Here is a 21,231-nt window from a genome sequence, read left to right as displayed (position 1 = left end):
ACCTTTCCCTGTAGCTCAGGCCCCCTGAGTCCTGGCAACATACTCTCCAGCTTGACAGCATCTTTCCTACAGCACTTTAACAAAAGCGGGTAGTGGACACAGCCCAGGACAATATGGGTTAACCCCTCCCCACCATCGAGAACATCTACAGGGATCGCTGCCATGGGAGAGCAGCAGCAATCACCAAGGATCCACACCAGCCAGCACTGCTGCCATCAGGAAAGAGGTGTAGGTGCCACAAGACTCACACCCCCAGGTTCAGGAACCACTGCTCCCCCTCCACCATCAACAAACTCAATCAGAGACTTAAAGGATTCTTATGGACTTTATTGATTTTTTTCCTCTCAGTATTGCAGTTTGCTTACATTTCTTTATTTGTTAACATGAGTACATTGTGTACAGTTTTTTTTTGCACTACTAATAAGTGGTAATTCTGCCGCGCTCACAGGAAAATAAATCTCAGGGTTGTATGTACTCTGGCAATAAACCTGAATCTAGATTCATAGGCTCATTCAGCACAGAAACAAGCCCTTCTACCAAATACATCCATGCTAATTCTATATACCTGCATTAGGCCCATGGCTTCTGCACCTACTAAACTGACTGTCTAATTCATGAAGATGAGTAGGTGAGGAGTTGTTTTTTGGAGTTCAGTTCTGGCTTGAACAAGATGATGTAACACTTGGGGGCAAAAATACAGAGCAGTAGGCTGAAGCTGGATGCTAAAATAGCAAACACCTGCACAGAAGCAGAATCTCTCTCCGGGGCACTCACGTACACGGGGAAAAAGGTGATCCACACTGCACAGAAAGTTAACAGACTAAAAGTTATGTGGGTGGCCTCGTTGAAGGAATCTGGAAGCTTCCGAGCGAAAAATGCAAAGACTAGAGTTATTCCGGTCAAGAGGAAAATTACAGTGAAAATCCCCCAGAAGTAAGTGTCTGATCCCACCTGACATTCCAAGCTTAGGACCTGGGTGTAGTGGGATACATTTATGAATGGGTAGGGAGGGGATGCAATGATCCACAAGATACATATGGTGCATTGGGCAAAGGTCAGGGTCAACACACCTATTCGCTGGCGTTTGGGAGTGAACCACCTCATGACATGGCTTGTGGGAGATCTGGTCTTAAAGGCCATGAGTACCACCATGGTCTTGCCCAGAATTCCTGCGAGGCACATGGCGAAGGTCACCCCAAACACTGTGAAACGTAGAACACAAGACAATTTTGATGGGCGGGAAATAAATGCGAGGGCACAGAGAAAGCAGAGGTCCAGCGAGATGAGGATGTAAAAGCTCAGCTCCAAGTTATTGGCACGGACCAACGGGGTGTGTCTGTATTTATAGAAAACCCCAATCATGGCTATTGTCAAGCAAGCTCCTCCAATAGCGAAACTGGCTAAGGTGACCCCCATCCCATCTTCAAAGGAGAGGAACTGGATATCCTTCAGTACACATTCAGTTCTGTTTTCATTCGGCCAGTATTCCAATGGACATTTAATACAAAATAAAGAATCTATTAAAATAAGACATCGTAATGTTAGATTAATCCATCCACCTTCAAGCAGATTAAATGTCCAAGTTCAATGAAATGCCAAAGAAACTAAAATGACTTGCTGTTCTTGAGAGGAAAGACTTGCATATCTATAGCAGCTTGCATGGCCTCCAGAATATCTCCGAGAACATTTCAACCAGTCCAAGCCAACTAAAACTGGAGGGCACAGGTTTTGCATATGGAGGTTTTGTGGGTGGGGGGCGTCCTCAGGACAATGAAACTGGAGGGCACAAGTTTAGCATATGGAGGTTTCTTGGGTGGGTGGGTGGGGGTTCCTCAGGACAATTTTATTTTACTCCAAGTGTGGTTAGGTTCTTGACACATTGACCTACCCAGGACCCAGGAGGTGGAGGCAGTGACTCACCAATATTTAGACAAGCACTTGAATCACCAAGGAATTGATCGATGATGGGCCAAGTGCTGGTAAATGGGATCAGTTGAGAGATGATCAGTAAGGACAGAATGATACGTTTAGATCAGAGGTCAATCCACAGGACCATAAAAGTGCCATAAAGAATCACTGGAGGCTCCCTCCCACCCCATCAGCATAATCTACCGAGATCATTGTCTGAAGAAGGCATGCAAAATCATTGAGGACCCCTATCGCCCCGCACACAGCATCTTTCAACGGCAACTGTTGGGAAAGAGCTACAGGAGGATCAGAGCCAGCACCACCAGGCTGAGGAAGAGCTTCTTCCCACGGGTGGGAACTGCTCGCACTGACCCTCCAAGACTCTTAAACTGTTTGAAGATCCCTGTTATTGGAGCTATTTGCAAATAATCAACTCCCACAAAATGGCCCTCTGATAATTTGTGTTAAATATGTTGATTGAGGGACAGCATCTGCAGGAAGATCAAGGGTGAATATGGCTGCAAAATAGCTTCACAGGATCTTTACCCTACACCTGAGAGAGCAAATTGGGTGTCAATTCTGTATTTTTGCTCTGGCCCATAGGCTCTGGCCAACTTTCCTGTGACCATCTAGCATTCTTCTTGCTGTTACAGTTACAGTTTGATCTTGTGTTTCAGTAAAAGTTCCTGCTCTGAACTAGTGGATGCAAGCTCAGCCTGTCTAGACTTTCCTCACCAGACATCTTGCATTCTACGTACAGGTTACCCCTTCCGTCATCACCCCCAATGCATTATGGAGTTGGTGAGGATTGTGTTCCTTGAAAAGAGTGACAAATGCGCATGGGCTCAGAAAAGAAAGTTGGAAAAAAAACTCCTCGTAATTTCATTGAGAGTGGATTTTATTCTGTATCTCAAGTATTGGATCATGATGTGTGGTTTATTTTGGGAGGAGGTTTCCATTACCCAAATGTATGTAACATTAGAGGCCAACTATGATGGCGGGGAATTCCGTACGAGGGCTTTTACACAGTTCGACTTGGTTCGTTCAAGTGGGTGTCAGGAAACGTGTACGGAACAGGTGATAGAAATTAGGAACAGTCCCATCAGTGTTTAGACTGTGTTGTCACAGTTGTTCTAAACAAGATTGTTATCGAATGGAGTCAGGGAGATACAGACCAACCCATCACCTAACAAAAGAAGGGAAGAAGTTTGAGGAAAAGAATATCCCATTAAATATCAGTCAAAATAGTCACCTGTCACGTTACTAATGACACCATCGTGGCACGGTACGCAGTCAAAGCAACATATTGGCTCTCCAGGTCTTATCTCCTTCCTTGTACCAGGGAAACAGCTACTGGTGCATCTTCCTCTGGGGGCCTTATAAATGCAAGCACAGTTAGACTATCCCTTACATCAAGTATCAATCAATAGTAAAAAGAGAATTTTGTTGGTAAGATAAAACATTCCCCATCCGATTATTTTTAGACATTAGGTATAATGTGGTCCTCAGGCAAGAGTTCAAGGTTATTACCATCTGATTGCACAAATACAACTGGAAAAAACAGTGTTCTCCAATCCTCGGCATAAAACTTGCAGGCACACAACAGACGTAACATACATATAGACAAAAAATACACAAGCAGGACAAATTATACATATATAATAAATAAATGTTGCTTAGTAAATATGAGAGTCTTGGAGGGTCAGTGCGAGCAGTTCCCACCCGTGGGAAGAAGCTCTTCCTCAGCCTGGTGGTGCTGGCTCTGATCCTCCTGTAGCTCTTTCCCAACAGTTGCCGTTGAAAGATGCTGTGTGCGGGGCGATAGGGGTCCTCAATGATTTTGCATGCCTTCTTCAGACAATGATCTCGGTAGATTATGCTGATGGGGTGGGAGGGAGCCTCCAGTGATTCTTTATGGCACTTTTATGGTCCTGTGGATTGACCTCTGATCTAAACGTATCACACTGTGATGCAGCCGGCCAGGATGCTTTGAATAGCACTCCCGTGGAAGGATAACATGGTGGCTGGTAGCCAACGAAAGAAAATATTGCATAATAAAAAAAATTCTTTATGACAACAAAGTAATTTTGAATCAATCTGCAGTACTGGAACACCAGTTTATTTTTTCTTGCACTGTGAATTTTTATTATATTTTGTATGTATTCTTTATTTTTAAGTTTATGGACGCGGAATGTAGAATGGATATGGAAGCTTTAAAGAGGGTATATTTCCCAGGATGCTGCCTGGATTAGAGAACACATGAGGAAAGGTTGCGTGAACTATGGAGGATGAGAGGCAACCTAGAGGTGTATAAGATTAGGAGTGGCATAGATAGAGTGGACAGCCATCAGATTATTCCCAGGGCAGCAATGACCAATAACATTTGCCTAAATGAAGAAGAAAATTTAGGGGAGACGTCAGAGGTAGTTTGGCAGAGAGTGGTGGGTGCCAGGAATGTATTGCCAGGTGTGTGGGTGGAGGCTGGTACAATAGGAATATTTAAAAGACCCTTTAGTAGGCACATGGATGTAAAAAAATGTAGGTTACGGACGAAGAGGTAGTGAAGGGTTTGATTGATGGTGGAGTCTTTCATCAAGTTGGGGAATGAAGAGAGAGAAGCAAATGCAAAGAGGATAGGATGGGAGGGATGGGAGAGTGGCCCCCCTGTGAGATTGGTGAAATATGGCAAATGCACAAGAGTGGCAGATATCGGACAAAGGGAAAGAGAGGCAAGAAAACCAATGGGGTCAGGTGGAGGAAGAGCAGTTTCACAGGGCAGAGTGGGTGATTAGAAGGCTGCTCGTGTTGGAATCTGATAAGAAGGTGAGAATGGTGGTACGATGAGAGGCCACCTACAACTGAAGTGGGGGGGGGGGGCCAGGGGAATAGAGAATGGAAGAATTCAAAGGGGAGCTGAGGATACATACCTCTGGCCAAGCTTTTAAGCCACCTATCAATAACTTCAAGTAGAGTTCCATTGTTAAGTACCTCCTCCAGCAAAACTCTTAGGTATGTTTAACTATGGTAAATCCACGCTAGGAATGCAAAGGATATCCAAGGTTATGGGCCGAAGGCAGGTGAATGGGGTTGAGAGGAAAAATACTTCAGCTATGATCGAATGGAGGAGCAGTCTCCATAGGTGAAATGACCTGCTCCTGCATCTTATGGTTTAGAAAACACACAGTAAATGCTGGAGGATCTCAGCCGGTCTTGCTGCATCCATAGGAGGTAAAGATATATTACTAACGTTTCAGGCCTGAGCCCTTCCTCAAAGAGTAAGCAAAAATCAGGCAGGCATCTCGATAAAAGGCCCTTTCATGAATGTACAGCCACTGCAAGCAGCTGGTTAGGGGAAAGGTGATGACGCTGACAGCCTGTGACCCAACACACCCCTCTCCCCCCATAACTCCCTCAAAGCAGGGGAGGTCGGCAGGAGCCATCAGGGTGGGGGTTTGGCTGGAGGGAGCGTCCAGGTAGCGGGAGCCATCGGGGGCACCTGGTGCGGGCTGTGAGAGCCTCACCGGGACACTTTGGCCTTTGGGGCCACTTTCTGTTGCTCAAAACTTGGCAGAGCAATGGCCGTCTTCCCCACCTATAATCCCCCACACCCTGGAACTGTTCTGGGAAACATAGAGTGGTTCCAGCTGCGTGGGGGATTATGGATAGGGAAGACGGCCATTGCTCTGTCATTCATTTATGATGGGTGGCGCTATGGCACCTGTCGCCTCGCCTCCATCAGCTCCGGAGGGCGCTACGAGGTGTTGCTCGAAATGAATGCGGTGCAGGAACAGCCTGCTCCAAGAAGTAAGTTTTATGTTTTAGGCAGAGTCTTGGCATGAAATGGCCCAAAGACTAAAGAGAAAGGTGGAATAATGGGAGGGGGATGAGTCCAGGCTCCCTCTCCCCCTCCTTTTTCCTCTGTCTCCATTCACAGAGTCATCAATGTCCCCCCCCCCCCCAATCTTCATCCCCCTTTCTTCTTTGTTGTCCTGGACTCCTCCCCCTCCCATTCTTCCAACTTTCTCTTTCAGTCTTTATTGAGACACCTGCCTGCATTTTGATTAAACATTGAAGACACAATCAGGCATGAAACATCAGTTATACAACTTTACCTCCTATGGACGCTGCAAGACTGAGTTATTGTGTGTTTTTACTACAATCACAGCTTCTGCAGTCTTTCGTATTTCTCTCTTGTTGTTTTGTCATGGTCTAAGGAGACCTATTGAAGATTTTCCCAATCGAGGAAATATCAGTGCCTGTTAATTTTACAGTTGACATACATGTGTAATGAAGGCACTTCATTCTGAAGCACAGAGATTCACTGCTCAGGTTTACCTTTTTGCCATTACTCCAAACAACATCTTGGACATTTATCTTCAACATGTTCTCAAAAGTTGCAGAGCCATCATATTTCCCGATGGACACAACTTCAGCCACACCATTGGCATTTACCTGCCAGTTTATGAGCTCGTATTTTAAGAACACATTTGCATCTTGGTGAGAGTGTATGGTATTGCCATTCATGTCTGTAGAGTTTAACATTTCCAAATACTGCAGCAGCTTTAAAAAGGGAGAGAAAGAGAGGATTAGTTCAGAACAATGACCATTGCGTCTCATGGGGTAGAAGCAGACCTTTCAGACCATCATGTTCACGTCGACCCACAGTCCCCATCTTTTACCAATCCAATTACCATTGCTCGGTCAGTTGCCTGCTATGTCCACATGATTCAACTGAACTTCTATTGAATTAGACCCAAAGAATCATAGAGTTATACTGTACGGAAACAGGCCTTTCAGCCCAACATGTCCATGCCAACCAAAGTGTCCATCTAGCTGAATAAGCTCCATATCACTCTAAACCTTTCCAATCCATACAGCTGACTAAAGGTTTTTCCAAGGATCATAAATGTACTTGGTGCTACCACTTCCTCTGGCAGCTAGTTCAATATATCTACCAATATATCGGTTAAAAAAAATATTTATTTAAAAAAATTTTATATATTAATTTAGAGATACAGCATAGCAATAGCCCCTTCTGGCCCATGAGCCCGTGCCACCCAATTATACCCATGTGACCAATTAAGCCACTGGCCCCATATGCCTTTGGAAGATGGGAGGATTCCACCTTCTATCCGTAAGGATTCTATCCTTAACTTGACTGGGTGGGGGGGGGGGGTGACCTTAGTACTCAAGGGATGATCCACATTACACCTATTTCACTCATGGAAGCCCTGACCTATCTAGGGAATTACATATTATGGTCTTGCAAGAAATTTATTTAAAGACTTATGTTGTGCTTTATCCAGCGATGAGGATCTTCAGATGTAACTAAAAAAAATTCTTACAGATCATCCATGAAAAGGAAACTGAATTTCTTACCTTCTGTGGTTCAAAGTCTGACATATTGGTGCACCCATTATTTCCACAAGACAGTAGATTGTGAATTGCCTGTGCTAAGAAAAACACCGCATTGTACACACTGTAGGAACTGCGGATTTGGGAGGTTTCAGTGTATGGGTTAATAACGTCCTGAAGACGCTCTTTTCCATTACATTGTTCAACTGATTTCCTGTCAATTGCATCTTGCGATTTTGGCATGGTGCAGCCAAACATTCTCTCCCAGAACTCATCCACCAAGGGATTTCGTGGAAGATGGAATGGATTCAATTTAAGCAAGAACTCCCTCAAGGCTGGGATCCTTCCATTAGGCACAACAAATCCTAACGCCCCTCTGAGGAATCGTGCGTTCTGTTGTGGAGTCAGAATTTGGGTGGTGATCCAAGACTCACTCCCAATCCACTGTATCCCGGTCACATTCTGGTACACTACCTCCTGAAGTAAAACCTCCATATCTGTAAGGGTGGCAAAGGAGATGATAATCTGCGTGGAAGATTGCTTTATTTCGTTGACAATCTGACGTATTTTCTGTCTGGAATCTGTCGCAGAGAATGTCGCCTTGTAGCCAATGCAAATCCCATCTTTTTTTAAGTTTTCGACAATTGTTTCAGTCTCCATGGAGATGTAGGTGGAACTGCTTTTGATTAATCCAACCCAGTTCCAACCAAAATACTTCACCAACAAAGTTATGGCTCTTATTTGATGGGAATCGTTTGGCACCATCTGGAAAAGTGTCATGAACTCTTTGTTGCTGAAGCATTGGCACACGGCAGAGAAACTGATCTAGAGAAAGGAAATTAAATGGCTTCAGGACAGAAATCCAGAAAAAAATCAAATACCCTTGTTTGCAAAGATGTAGAAACACATAAAGGAGCCAGGGTCATCTTCAATCAGGGTCTCGTCATAAATTCATGCAGCATTGAACAGGCTCTTCAACCCAATTAGTCCAATGCAGACCAAGTTGGCATTTAGGTTGAGTCCCATTTTCCTGCATTTGGTCTACATTAATCCAAGACCAGCATCTGCATATATATTTTTTTAAGATTTACACATACAGTGCAGTAACAGGCAATTTCTGCTCACAAGTCCATGCCGCCCAATTTACATTAACCTCCAACCCCGGAATGTCTCAAACAGTGGGAGAAAACTAGAGCCCTCAGGGAAAACCCACGCAGACATGGGAAGAATGTACAAACTCCTTACAGACAGCATGGGGTTCAAACCCCAGTCCCGAGAGCTGGTGCAGTAAAGGCGTTATACTAACCTCTATGCCAACCGTGCTTCCTGAAGTCTGTCCAAAGTCTTTGGAACATTGAAATTGTTCCCGCTTCTTCTTAGCTGACAGTGGTTGTCAATCTTTTTCAGTCTAAGACCCACCTCACTTCCAGCCTAAAATGCCATGGCCCATAGTGGTAATGACTGAGCAATATTTTGAAGTCAAAGGCAGCTAATTAAGAAACACATCTTTATTTAATTGAACATACATCATGGCCCACCAGGACCCAGTGGTTGAGAACCACTGCCCTGGCAGCTTGTTCTAGATATGGACCACCCTCTGAGTGAAAACATTGCTCCTAGAGTACCTCGAAGTCTCTCTAATCTTGAGCCAATAATCTAATTCTAAAGTAGTCTACCCTGGGGGGGAAAAAAAGACTGTCAGCTTTCATTTTTTCCAGACCCCTTGTGATTTTATAAACTGCAAGGTCACCCTTAGCCTCCTTCCCTCCAACCTCTCCCGCCAACATCCTGGTGAATCCTCTCTGCACCAAGCAATAATTTTGATGCACTGGGTGTATATGACAAACTCTCATAATCATCTCTGTCAGATAATGGGATTCAATCTCAGCAGGTTGGAGAGGGGACAGAGAGAGCAAACAAGCAAGAGATTAGGCTAGAAGGACAAAAGTATGATGCTATGTACTCTGAGGAAGGACAAGCAGGGGATAAAACGAGTGAGAAGGAATGAAATAGGGTCGATTTCAATGCTAGGAGCATTAGGAATAAAGGGGATGAATTTAGAGCATGAATTAGTACGTAGAACTACGATGTTGTGGCCGTTACTGAAATTTGGATGGAGGGAGGGCAGGATTGGCTGATACAGGTACCAGGGTTTATGTGTTTTAAAAAGAATAGAATGGGAGGAAGAAAAATGCTGGGGGGGGGGGGGGGGGTGGAGTAACTTTGTCCTCCTGTTCCACTGTTGAGGTCTTGGTTGGATTGTTCTTTGTCAGGGTACACCGTTAACCTTACCACCATGGTGGTCCTACCAGGAGCATTACTCCAGATGGCTTCACTCTGAGGATCTCAGGACCACACAAGCTTCTCCACCACCACACTGTGACAATCCACGGAGAAGCACTTGTAAGAAAGACTTTAACTGTCAACTTTTTTTAAATCGAGAGACAATAAATACATAATATATAGGTAATGTTATCTCACTCAGCTCCCTGTTCATTTAGAAATAATACAAAGACTTTTGCATGAACAGAGAGTGTAGCTAACCCCAGCAGAAGGAATTCCAACAATGAGGCACCTACCCCTGCATGACTGGAACCATAAAACCAGAGAACATTACAGCACAGAGAACAGGACCTGCACAATGCAGCAAGTCAAGGCCACCAAACTAACATTTCCATCATGGTCAAAAGTAAGCACTTGAATGTGAGGGACAGGCAAATAATTATCTCATTGTAAAAACACTGAAACTTTGAAGATTATATATATATGAAGGATGGAACTCAAACCCAACATTTTGTTTGTGACTCAGAAGTGAGAGTGGTTCTCCCTCTGCCACCTACACTGGGTATTCCACGACACGCTATAGACAGTGATGTACTTCCGGTGTGTGTTCACACAGTGAGCAATTTGTCAGCTAGTCTTGCAGAGAACGGTGATAATGGCCATGTAATCTACTTCCGAGTTATAACAAGGTGCTGGATTAACTTGGACTTTTCTCCCTAGATTTCCACAGATACTCCCTGACCTGCTGAGTGTTTCCACTTTTCTGTTTTTATGTAATCTAACACTTGCTGCCTAAGTTTCCCCAAGGTATTCCGAAAAGAGAGGATCAGTGGAGTCTCCCTTCACCCCCTACCCCATCGACGTGATCTACTGGGACCATTGCCTGAAGAGGGCGCACAAAATCAGTGAACCCGGTGCGGACTCGAAAGGCCAACATGGCCTGTTTCCGCTCCGTAAATGGTTATGTGGTTAAGTAGGAATCTGAGGGGTGACTCCATAGTTTATAAGATCATGAGATACAGCACCGTAACAGGCCCTTCCAGCACACGAGCAGGGATCATGAAGGGCCTACCCATTATCTTTTTCTCCAGTGCAGGGGAATCAAATTTTAGGTGAGACTTAAACATCTGAAAATTGATCAGCAAACTCCAAGACCTGGGACTCAACACTCCACTGTGTAATTGAATCCTGGATTTCCTCACCTCCAGTCCACCATTAGTGAAGATTGACAAGAATAGTTCCTCCACAATCTCCATAAGGACAGGAGCACAGCTACGTACTTAGCCTCCTGCTCTACTGACTGTGGCTTGGAAAGAGAACAACACCATCAACAAATTCGCTGACAATATTACGATAGTGGGTTTTATCGGAAGGGGCGATGACTCAGCATAGAGGAGGGAGACTGAAAACTTGGCTGAATGGTGCACCAACAACAACCTTGCACTCAATATTATCAAATCCAAGGAGCTGATTGTTGACTTCAGGAAAGGAAAACCAGAGATTTACAGAGGTAAATCAGAGGTGGAGAGGGTGAACAAATTTAAGTTCTTAGGAGTCACCATCTTGGAGTATCTTTCCTGGACCAAACACACTAATGGCTTCATGAAGAAAGCTTGTCAGCACCTCTACTTCCTCAGGACAGAGGAGGTTTAGTCTGGCACCAGAAACCCTGGCAAATTTCTACAGAGGTGTGGTGGAAAGTCTGCTGACCAGCTGCATCAGAGTCTGGTATGGGGACACCAATAACCCTGAGTGTAAAGCCCTACAAAAGGAAATGGACATAGCCCAGGTCATCACAGAACCCTCCCCACCATCGAAAACATCTACTGGGAACACTGCTGTCAGAGAGCAGCAGCAATCATCAAGGATCCACATCACCCAGCACACGCTCTGTTCTCACTGCTACCATCAGGAAAGAGGTATCGGTGCCAATAAGACTCACACCCCCAGGTTCAGGAACAGCTGCTCCCCCTCCACCATCAGACTCCTCAACAACAAACTCAATCAGGGACTCATTGAAAGACTCTCACTTTTGCACTTTATCAATTTTCTTTCTCTGTATTGCACAGTTCATTTACATTTCTTTATTTGTTTACACGTATATGTTGAGTACAGATTTTTTTCCCACTGCTTGCCTCACCCCACAGGGAAAAAAATCTCAGGGTTGGATGTGGTGTCATGTATGTACTCTGACAATAAATCTGAAATCTGGTATGAGAGGGGAAAAGTTTAGAAAGATCCTGAGGGGCAACTATTTCCAGACAGAGGGTGGGTATATGGAATGAGCTGTCTGGGAAAGTAGTAGAGGTAGGACAAGAGCAAAATTTAAAAGGCATTAAGATAGGTACATGGATAGGAAAGATTTTGAAGGATATGGCCAAATAGGGGTAAATGGGATTATTCTGGGTAGACAACTTGATCTGTGTGGACAATTTGGACAAAAGGGCTTGTAATGTGCTATAGTCTGGACTGTGAAAGTTACAGGATTTTCAAGAAAAAAAGGAGAGTGAGTGAAGTTGTTCTGTGTTGTAATATGTAAGCAAATCTTCTATGAGAAGCTGTCAACTAATTTAATCTAGGGAACATATTTAGAATGTTGGAGTTCCTAAAGTTTAACTAAATAGCAGCACTCATCTTCCCGTGCTAAGAACCATTATCTCTACCCCGTGGACTCAAGCATGAAATGTCATTTATTTATCTTTACCTCCTATGGACGCTGTGAGACCAGTTGAGTTTCCCCTGCATTTCCATGTTTTTACAACAATCGCAGCGTCTGCAGACCTTCATGTTTGACAATAGTCTACAGGGGAATGACCACAATATTGCAATGAAACAGAGTTTTCAACATCTTTTCTCAATTCTTTGAATGTGTCCAAACAAGATTATGAGAGCATAGATGGGGTGGAGAGCCAGCAGCTTTCTCCCGGGGTCACACTAGCAAATACCAGAGGATAGCCATCTAAGATGAGGGGAAGAAAGTTTAGGGGAGAAGACAGATTGTTTTTTTTAAAAAACACAGTGGAGCAGATGCCTGGAATGCATTGCCTGAGGCGGTGGAGGCTGGTACATTAGGGCTATTTAAAAAAATTCTTAGACAGGCACATGGATGCAAGAGAAAAAAAGAGGGTGTTCTAGGTGTGGGGTGGGAAAGGTTCTCAACCTTTTCCTTTCACTTTGTCATCAGGGCTCTGTGATTAGTAAGGAAGGGATTGCTTAAGGTGGGATGTCACTGGGAAGGGAAGGTTGAGAATCACTGCTCTAGACCCAATTGTTACTGAAATATTTTGCTTGAGAAAAATTGTCATTGGTCCATTTCCTTCGGAGTTATGGAAACGTGCACATAATGAGTTGAGGTACGATAAATTCAAACTTTTTCAAACCCACATACCACCTTAAGCAATCCCTTACTAATCAAAGAGCACCTATGAGAATACCATAGAGAATACTTAAAGGAGTCTGTGAATGGAAATAAAAACGTTGAGAACCACTGGTTTAGATTGTTGAGTAGATTGACATAGATTTACACAACATTATGGGCCTGGACTGTGCTGTAATGTTCTATGTAACTGCCAATCCACCTGAGAAGGAAAGGGTTTAAAGGGGCACGAGGCAGGTAGGTGTGGTAGGTAGGTGCTACCAGAAGAACTGGTAGAGAACAAGAGCAAGGTTCAAGGCATTTGGACAGGTATGTAGATAGGAAATGTTTAGATGGACATGGGTCCAATGCAGGCAAATGGGTCAACATGGACAATTCAGGCTGAAGGACCGTTTTCCTTGTTGTATGACCCTGCAGCATTGGACAAGATTCTGACAGCACCAGGTGAAACTCTCGCATTTCCTCCAAATAACATTCTCACACTCCCATCAAACTAAATCCTGTCCTGACTTATCCGAAGGGGTTTTAATCTGGGACCTCATCCCAAAGTTTCTCTGATTCTTTACATTTACTTTCAACTGAGCTTAGTTTCCAGTCGCCCTCTCTCCTCGCTCTATGAAATCCGTGCACAACATCTATTTGGCATTGGAAGACCCCTGGGCAAACCCACCCACCATGTTTTGCGCTCGAGGTTGTCTCCACTGCAAATACTGCAGCTCATTTTGAGAGGGGAATCAAAATGAACATGGCATTAATGTGGTCGCCTACCATTGGGATCCCAAAAGGACCGGTCAGGTGTGTCTCCGCCAGGGACTGGATGAAACCCGCGTCCACAAGTAGAGCAGGCACTGTGGGAATGCCCTTACACCTTGGGCCGTCCTCTGCTTCATCCTGCAAGCTGATAAGGGCCATCATTGCTTTCACCGACAAGATTTCACTGTTGCAACCATCGTAGATCTTGTACCCCAGTGTGATATTCGGGAGCAACTCTGTACTGTTGTTTATTTCTTCAATGGCAAAGATCATGGTCTGCGCCAACTGAAACTCTTTCATGTCGAAGCTGTGGGATGTACAGAACTAAATAGTTATCAGGGAGAAAAAAGGGAGTAAAACAACAACCATAGAATCTTGATTGAGCAATGAGAACCCACCGAACCATAGAATATTACAGCACAGAAACAGGCCATTTGGCCCTTCTAGTCTATGCCAAACTATTATTCTACTTGGACCCACTGCCCTGCACTCCAACTATAGCCCTCCATACCTCTGCAATCCATGTACCTGTCCAAATTCATCTTAAAAATTCACCACTTCAGCTGACAGCTTGTAGAAACTCCCACCACTTCTATGTGATGAAACTCTCTCTAATATTCCCTCTAGACCAGGGGGGGACAAATTCAAATTCACGGAGGGCCAAAATTAAAAGCTTGGACTAAGTCGAGGGCCGAACTAAATATTTATTGAAAATTTTCAACAACATCTGCATGTTTTCTCTTCTTTCAACATATGTAATGTTAAACTTTAGGATATAACTTTAGGAGGATAATGTTACAGGTCAGGAGGAGGTAGCTCAAGTTCACCCTTTGCTTGACCTGACGGAAACCTATTTGGTCCCTGTGGAGATGTAGTCAGCATTCACAGGCTGTGTCCATTTTGGCCTGCATCAGGACTCAGCATTTCCTGCTCACTCCTCAGGCTCTAGGCCTCTATTCACCCTCGGCCCACCATCCCTCTACCTGACCAGTCCTTTACCCAACCTCTACTCACCCCTCATTCCACTCGCTCTGCCTCTACCCACCCCATCCTATACACGCCCCTCTACTGCCTCTCCCCTCAACCTGTTCCTCCCTCTACCCATCTCTCACCCTCTAATCACCCCTCCCCACTCGCCCTGCCCCTCCCCTTTTACCTCTTCCCTATCCACCCCTCCTACTCATCCCTCCCTCTAACTGCCCCTCGCACCACCATAACTTCCCCTGCCCATTACTCCTCACCTACACCCTCTGCCCACCCCTGCTTACCCACCCACTCAGGCTGCCGATTAGCTTTTGTGGACAGCCACCATCTCTCTTCACGTGCAGGGCCGAACCAGCCGTCCCTGGGGTCCGCGCGGGTGCAAGCGCTGAAGGCCGTGGCGACCGGGAGAAGTGCGCTCGCGCTGTGGAAGGGCCGTCCGGTGCCAGTCGCGCGGGGCTCGCGCTGCCTGGGGGCCGTGCGTAGCCTGCCATGCCTGTCGCGCCGACAGGAAATCACAGGCGCTCGCCCATCCACCGCATCGCTCGACAGGTGGGAGAAGTGACTGGTTGTGCGGGGAGCCTTCCAACTGGCTTGCCGGCTGACGACATCGACAGACTTCTCGTTACAATTTCTCGTGTTACAATGGGGAAGGATGAGCAATGAAGGGGGAGGATGGTGGGGGTGATATTACCAAAAAACAGCATCGGCTCTCGCTGCAGGGCGGGCCACCTCTAATACATTTTTGAAATGATCTTGAGGGCCAAATATAATTATATCGCGGGCCAAATTTGGCCCGCGGGCCAGAGTTTGACATGTGTGCTCTAAACTTTTCCACTTTCACCCTTAACCCCTGTCATCTGATTTGTCTCTCACCTATCCTCAGTGGAAAAAGCCTACCTACATATTTTCTGTCTTGACCCCCATAATTTTAAATACCTCCATCAAATCTCCCCTCCTTCTTCTACGCTCCAGAGGATAAAATTCTAACCTGTTTTACCTTTCCCTGTAACTCAGTTCCTAAAGTCTGAGCAACATCCTAGTAAATCTTCTCTGCACTCTCAATCTTATTGATCTATTTCCTGTAGTTAAGTAACCAAAACTGCACATCATATTCCAGATTTGGCCTCACCAACGTAGTGTACAACTTTACCATAACATCCCAACTCCTATACTCAATACTTTGATTTATGAAGGCCAAGATGCCAAATGGTTAGAGACTCAGCGGCTGAGGAAGAATCTAGGGAGACTTTTTAAAGACCAAAAATACATTTATTCACAATAAATTATTTACCACTTAAAGTTTCTTCCCACCCTTAGTTTTGAATCCATACATTTCCATCACTGTACACTATTACATTATTTCTATTTATATCATTTTCACCACTGAGGCATCTTGTCATTACTGTTCTCTCAGTTGTTTGAGGGGCTTCCCCTTGATCTCAGCCACACAATGTCCAGTAACAGGAGGACTTGAGACTGTGGTCCTTCCCCAGTGCCCTCGCATTGGCCGCACCAAGCCTCAGTGCATCCCTCAGCATGTAATCCTGCAGCCTGGAACGTGCCAGTTGGCACCATTCCCTCACCGACATGTCCGTGTGCTGAAAGACCAATAGGTTTCAGGCATCCATGGAAACATTGATCTTGATAAATGGTCGCATCTCAAAATGTTGACGGACCAATTCTACCTTTGGATGCTCTCTTTCCTGCTGAGTTTCTCCAACAGCTCATTGTTTGGCCAGTCAACATTCCAGGTCAGGACCTTTTATCAAAACTAACTTGGGAATGAACAAAAGGTTGATTTGTTTACAGAACTTCGCACCTCTCCTTCGAGATTGCCGAGAACAATTTTCACCTCATTAAATATTTTAACAGAATTTCTAGGTCACATTTGCCTTTGCTGTGCTAACTCTTGCCAACGGAGTGGCATCTCATAACTGGAAATACATTTTGATCATCACACCTTCAATTAAATAGCTTTTCATGTGGTGTCATGGATAATTTGACCAGAAATGGTTCTGTAGCCGGATCATCCTAAAACATGCAGCATAAAGATATGAGTCAACTCACACTTCGGGATAAAACGGTCCTTCATAGTTACATCAATGGAGAAGAGTACAGCACAAAAATGGGCACTTCAGCTCACATTTCTGCACCGAACACAATGCCAAGATTAAACTACTTTCACAAGTCATTCCTTCCATATTCGCACGTCTACTGAGAAGCCTCTCAAACGCCTCTCCACTTCCACCACTACCTCTACCTATTCCAAGCAGTAACCATGCTCTGTGTAAAATGAGCTTGCCCTGCATATCTCCTTTAATCCCCGCCCCCCCCACCCACTTCCTTTCTCACCTTAAACAAGATTTCTAGTCTGTGATATTTTTATCATGGTTGAAAAAAATCTGACCCTCTACCCTATCCAATGTCTGTCATAATTTTATGAATTTCTATCAGGTCACCCCCTCAGCCACTGATGCTCCAGAGGAAACAGCCCAAGTTTGTATTATCTCTTCTTAAAGCTCATGCCCTCAAATGAGTTTACCAGCTTGGCTAATATCTTCTGTGCTCTTTCTCCTCCACATTCATATAACTGGGCATCACACAGTCCTCCAAGCATAGCCTAATCGAAGTTTTATGTAACTGCAGTCCACATCATTACCCTGTTACAGACAGTGATATGGGGTCATCACCAACCAACTGGAAATTGGAGTCATGGACCCCCTCACTTGCTCCCAAGGAAAGCTATCTGCCAAGGGATCGAACCTCTTGGCTTGGTTTATGGCTACAGATCGATCAGTGTTGATGTCTCTTCCCATCCCCATCTCTCACTGCACTAGTGAGCTTCAGAGGAGAGATGACATTCCATTGCCAATGGCCTGCCCTATCTCATAATGTCAGGAATTTCTGCTCCCAATGTTAATTGTTTCCACCCTCTCTTTGAAGAATGGATTGAGAAAAGCATCTTGCAAAGTTACTTTCTAATAAGAGTACCATGAAAGATAACTCAGATAAGGAGGCTTCATTTTGAATGACCAAATAAAATTTGGCTATTGCATTTTATGCAAGCTTGATCCCACGCATAGTCACAGTGTGGAAGCAGGCCATTCAGCCCAATTCACCTCTGCTGACCAACATCCTCCTGAGCTTGTCCTATTTGCCTGCATTTGGCCCATGTTGATCTAAACCTTCCCTAAGCATCAGCGGTTCTCAACTTTTTTCTTTCCACTCACATCCCACTTTAAGTCATCCCTATGCTATCGGTGCTCTGTGATTAGTAAGGGGTTGCTTAAGGTGGGGTGTGGGTGGGAAGAAAAAGATTGAAAACCACTGCTTTAATCGTCCCTCATTGACTCGTAATGTGCACGGTTTCCTAACTCCAAAGGAAATGGGCCAATGACCATTTTTCTCAAGCAAAATATTTCAGTAACAATTGGGTCTAGAGCAGTGGTTCTCAACCTTCCCTTCCCACTCACATCCCACCTTAAGCAATCCCTTACTGATCACAGAGGGATGACTTAAAGTGGGATGTGAATGGAAAGAGAAAGGTTGAGAACCACTGATCGACATGTTCAAACGAAAGGTTAACAGACCAAGTTCAAGTCAATGGGATGAGTTTGATTGATACTCAGTTAAGGTGCGAAGGGCTTGTTTCTGGGTTGTCTAATGAAACAAACACGCACACAGTCGTTAGCTGTTTCTCCCTCTACAGGCGCCGTCCGGCCAGCTGAGTCTTTCCAACATTGTTTCCCCACCAGCCGCTTGTCAGCGCACACAGGTAGTGGGCACACGCTCCCCAACACCGGGAGTGGGCACACGCCCCCGCGGGCCCCTGGTCCACTCCCTCCACGCACAGCAGCCACGGTACCTCACCCGGTGGCGCACCTCCTGGCCCAGTGACCGTACTCACACTTCACAGGATGGAGCTGGCGGTTCAGCCGCGAAGGAGCGAGGTTGGAGCTGGGGCGCCACACGAACGTGGAAGTGAAATATACCGCCCAGCACCAGGTCCCCATCTTTCGTTAACCCCTGTATCGCAAACTTCTGGCGCAGTTGGCAATCGGGCTGGCTGGTGCCCCGCCTCGCCACGACTGAGAACCAACCCCACAGCAGGAGTTGATACATCACGGATGAACCTTTCCCATCCGTCACCCGGACGCTTTTGTACCTTGCCCAAGCCGAACAGTTGGCTAATACTGTGATGAAATCAGCAATGGGGAAAACACCCTTGGAAGAGTTCCAACAAAACACGAATTCCAAAATTATAGGGTGCCTCGGGAAATCCAGCGACCAGGCGGGATTCATCTCATCCGTCCCTTTGTCCCTGTGCGTAAAAGGCGCAGTTAATTGGGGAACTGGGCACGGACCCAGGCTTTGCTCCAACCTGTTGGGACCCACTGAAATGAGAAAGGGGGACGTTTGATTCAGAACTTCCTCGACCAAAATGTTCACGTGTCTCCTCGAAGAGTCAAAGAATTCTCCAGGACGGGAACAGGCCTTTCGGCCGGCCGACCGCTGCTATTCTGGACACTGGGATTCGGCCAATCGAATCCGTCCAGTCAAATGATTGGCTGATTTCCTTTCCTTTTCAATCCCATTCACCTGTCTTCTCCCTGTGATCCTTGGTTCCCTTCCCAGTCAAGAACCTAGAAGTGCTGGCGGATCTAGTCACGTCTCCTATCGTCCAGGGGATGGAACCATAGAGAAGACCCCGAGCCCCTTTAAGGTCTGAGTTAAATGCAGGCAGGTGTCTCAAGTACAATAAAGTGCAGTGGGAGAAATACAGACAAAAGGTGTTAATGGGACATGGAGAGGAAAGGTGAGGGTTGATTTGGGGAGCCGAGGGGGTGGTTGACTCTGAATGGAGAGCTGGGGAAAGGTGACAGAGTTAGAAGAAAGGAAACATTGGGGTAGATGGGGAGAGAACAAAAACTGGAGAAGTTAATTTGATGCCCACCGGTTGGGGGGGTGGGGCAGATGGAATATCAGGTGTCATTCCTCCAATTTGTGATGGTCTCAGACTGGCAGTGCGTGAGACCATGGGCAGACATGTCAGCATGTGAATGGAATGGGTGGCCACTGGTTGTTTTGTTCCCACTATTGTGGGGGACAGAGCCAAGGTACTCAAGGAATAGATCTCCCAGTCTGCCAAGTGCTCCACTTTATCTCCAATGCTGAGTTCCTCCAGCATTTCTGTTTTTTTACTACAATCGTAACATCTGCAGCCTCCTGTGTTTCACTCTAACCAAGAACCTATCTACCACTATCTTAAATCTACCCAATTACATGACTCCACAGCTGTTAGCAGCAATAAATTACATAGATTTATCCATTTTCTGGGTAAAGAATTTCTCCTCATCTCTGTTCTAAAGAGAAGTTTTAAGATTTAAATTTAGACATACAGCATGGTAACAGGCTCTTTCAACCCATGAGCCTGTGCTGTCCAATTGACCTACAACGTGGTACATTTTGAAGGGTGGGAGGAAACTGAAGCACTCAGAGGAACCCCATGCAGACATGGGGAGAATGTGCACACTCCTTACAGACGGCGAGGGATTTGAACCCCTGTCACTGGCATTGTAACTGCATTGTACTAACTGCCCTCTGGCCCCACACTCCCCTCACCTCCCCCACTATTGGAAACATCCTCACCAAATCCACTCTTTAACCAGTCCTTTTAGTATTCAATGAGATTCTCCCTAAATCCTCTAAACTCCAATGAGTACAGTCCTAGAGTCATCAGATATTCCTCATATGATAACCTTTTCATTTGAGAGATCAGTCTAGTGAATCTCCTCTGAACTCTCTCAGATGCCAACACATCCTGGGATAAGGAGCCCAAAACTCCTCACATTATAGTTTGACTACTGCCCTATAAATTTGTAATATTATTTATCAGCTTTTCTATTCTATTCCTCTCAAAATGAATCCAAACATTGCCGTTGGCTTCCTTACCACTAACTCTACCTGCATTTGGTCTCTGTCCTTCTAAGCCTTCCTTTTGAACATCAAAATCTTCTGGGGGCTAATTCTAGATATGGACTGCCCTCTGAGTGATCATGTCACCCTTCAGATCTTTCTTAAAACTTTTCCAGCACTCTGTAAAATTATTCTCTCTAGTTCTACCCTTGTTTGACTTACTAAGGCGCAGCACCTTATTACTTGTCGAGTGTTGAATTCCTAGAGCCATAGAAGTATAGAGTAGGTGGACTGGCCATTCAGCCCAACTTGACCTTGCTGACCAGGTTACCTGAGACCCATTAACCATATTTATCTCATATCCCTCTAAACCTTCTATAGCCACATATCTATCAAAATGTCTGCCAGGACAGATAAAAATTAGAGGCCATGGGTTAAGGGTGAAAGGGGAAAAGTTTGAAGGGAACATTAGGGGGAACTTCTTCATGCAGAGAGTGGTGGGAGTGTGGAACAAGCTGCCAGCTGAAGTGGTGAATGCGGGCTCAATTTTCAAACTTAGGAAAAATTTGGATAGGTACATGGACGGGAGGGGACTGGAGGGATTAGTTCCAGGTGGGACTTGGCAGAATAATAGTTTGGCACAGCCTAGAAGGGCC

General features: G+C 45.3%; 1 protein-coding gene across 1 annotated transcript; it reads right to left on the bottom strand.

Moving 5' to 3' along the window:
• Nucleotides 1-312: 312 nt before the first annotated feature.
• On the bottom strand, nt 313-19,847 carry LOC138743632 (vomeronasal type-2 receptor 1-like). The gene is made up of 14 exons (XM_069899157.1): nt 19,614-19,847; nt 19,441-19,525; nt 19,259-19,384; nt 18,567-19,053; nt 13,691-13,982; nt 9,843-9,852; nt 8,940-9,124; nt 7,288-8,088; nt 6,128-6,468; nt 5,627-5,700; nt 5,152-5,458; nt 3,631-3,787; nt 3,161-3,284; nt 313-1,517 (listed from the first exon to the last, which is right to left on the bottom strand). The coding sequence occupies exons 1-14, from the start codon at nt 19,845-19,847 to the stop codon at nt 613-615; spliced, it is 4,128 nt and encodes a 1,375-aa protein (XP_069755258.1). The 3' UTR covers nt 313-612.
• Between the last annotated feature and the right edge of the window lie 1,384 nt (nt 19,848-21,231).

This window comes from Narcine bancroftii, chromosome 9 (assembly GCF_036971445.1).
Source record: "Narcine bancroftii isolate sNarBan1 chromosome 9, sNarBan1.hap1, whole genome shotgun sequence".
Taxonomy (NCBI): domain Eukaryota; kingdom Metazoa; phylum Chordata; class Chondrichthyes; order Torpediniformes; family Narcinidae; genus Narcine; species Narcine bancroftii.
Note: the sequence above shows the minus strand (reverse complement) of the source record. Positions and strands in the feature narration are given on the sequence as shown.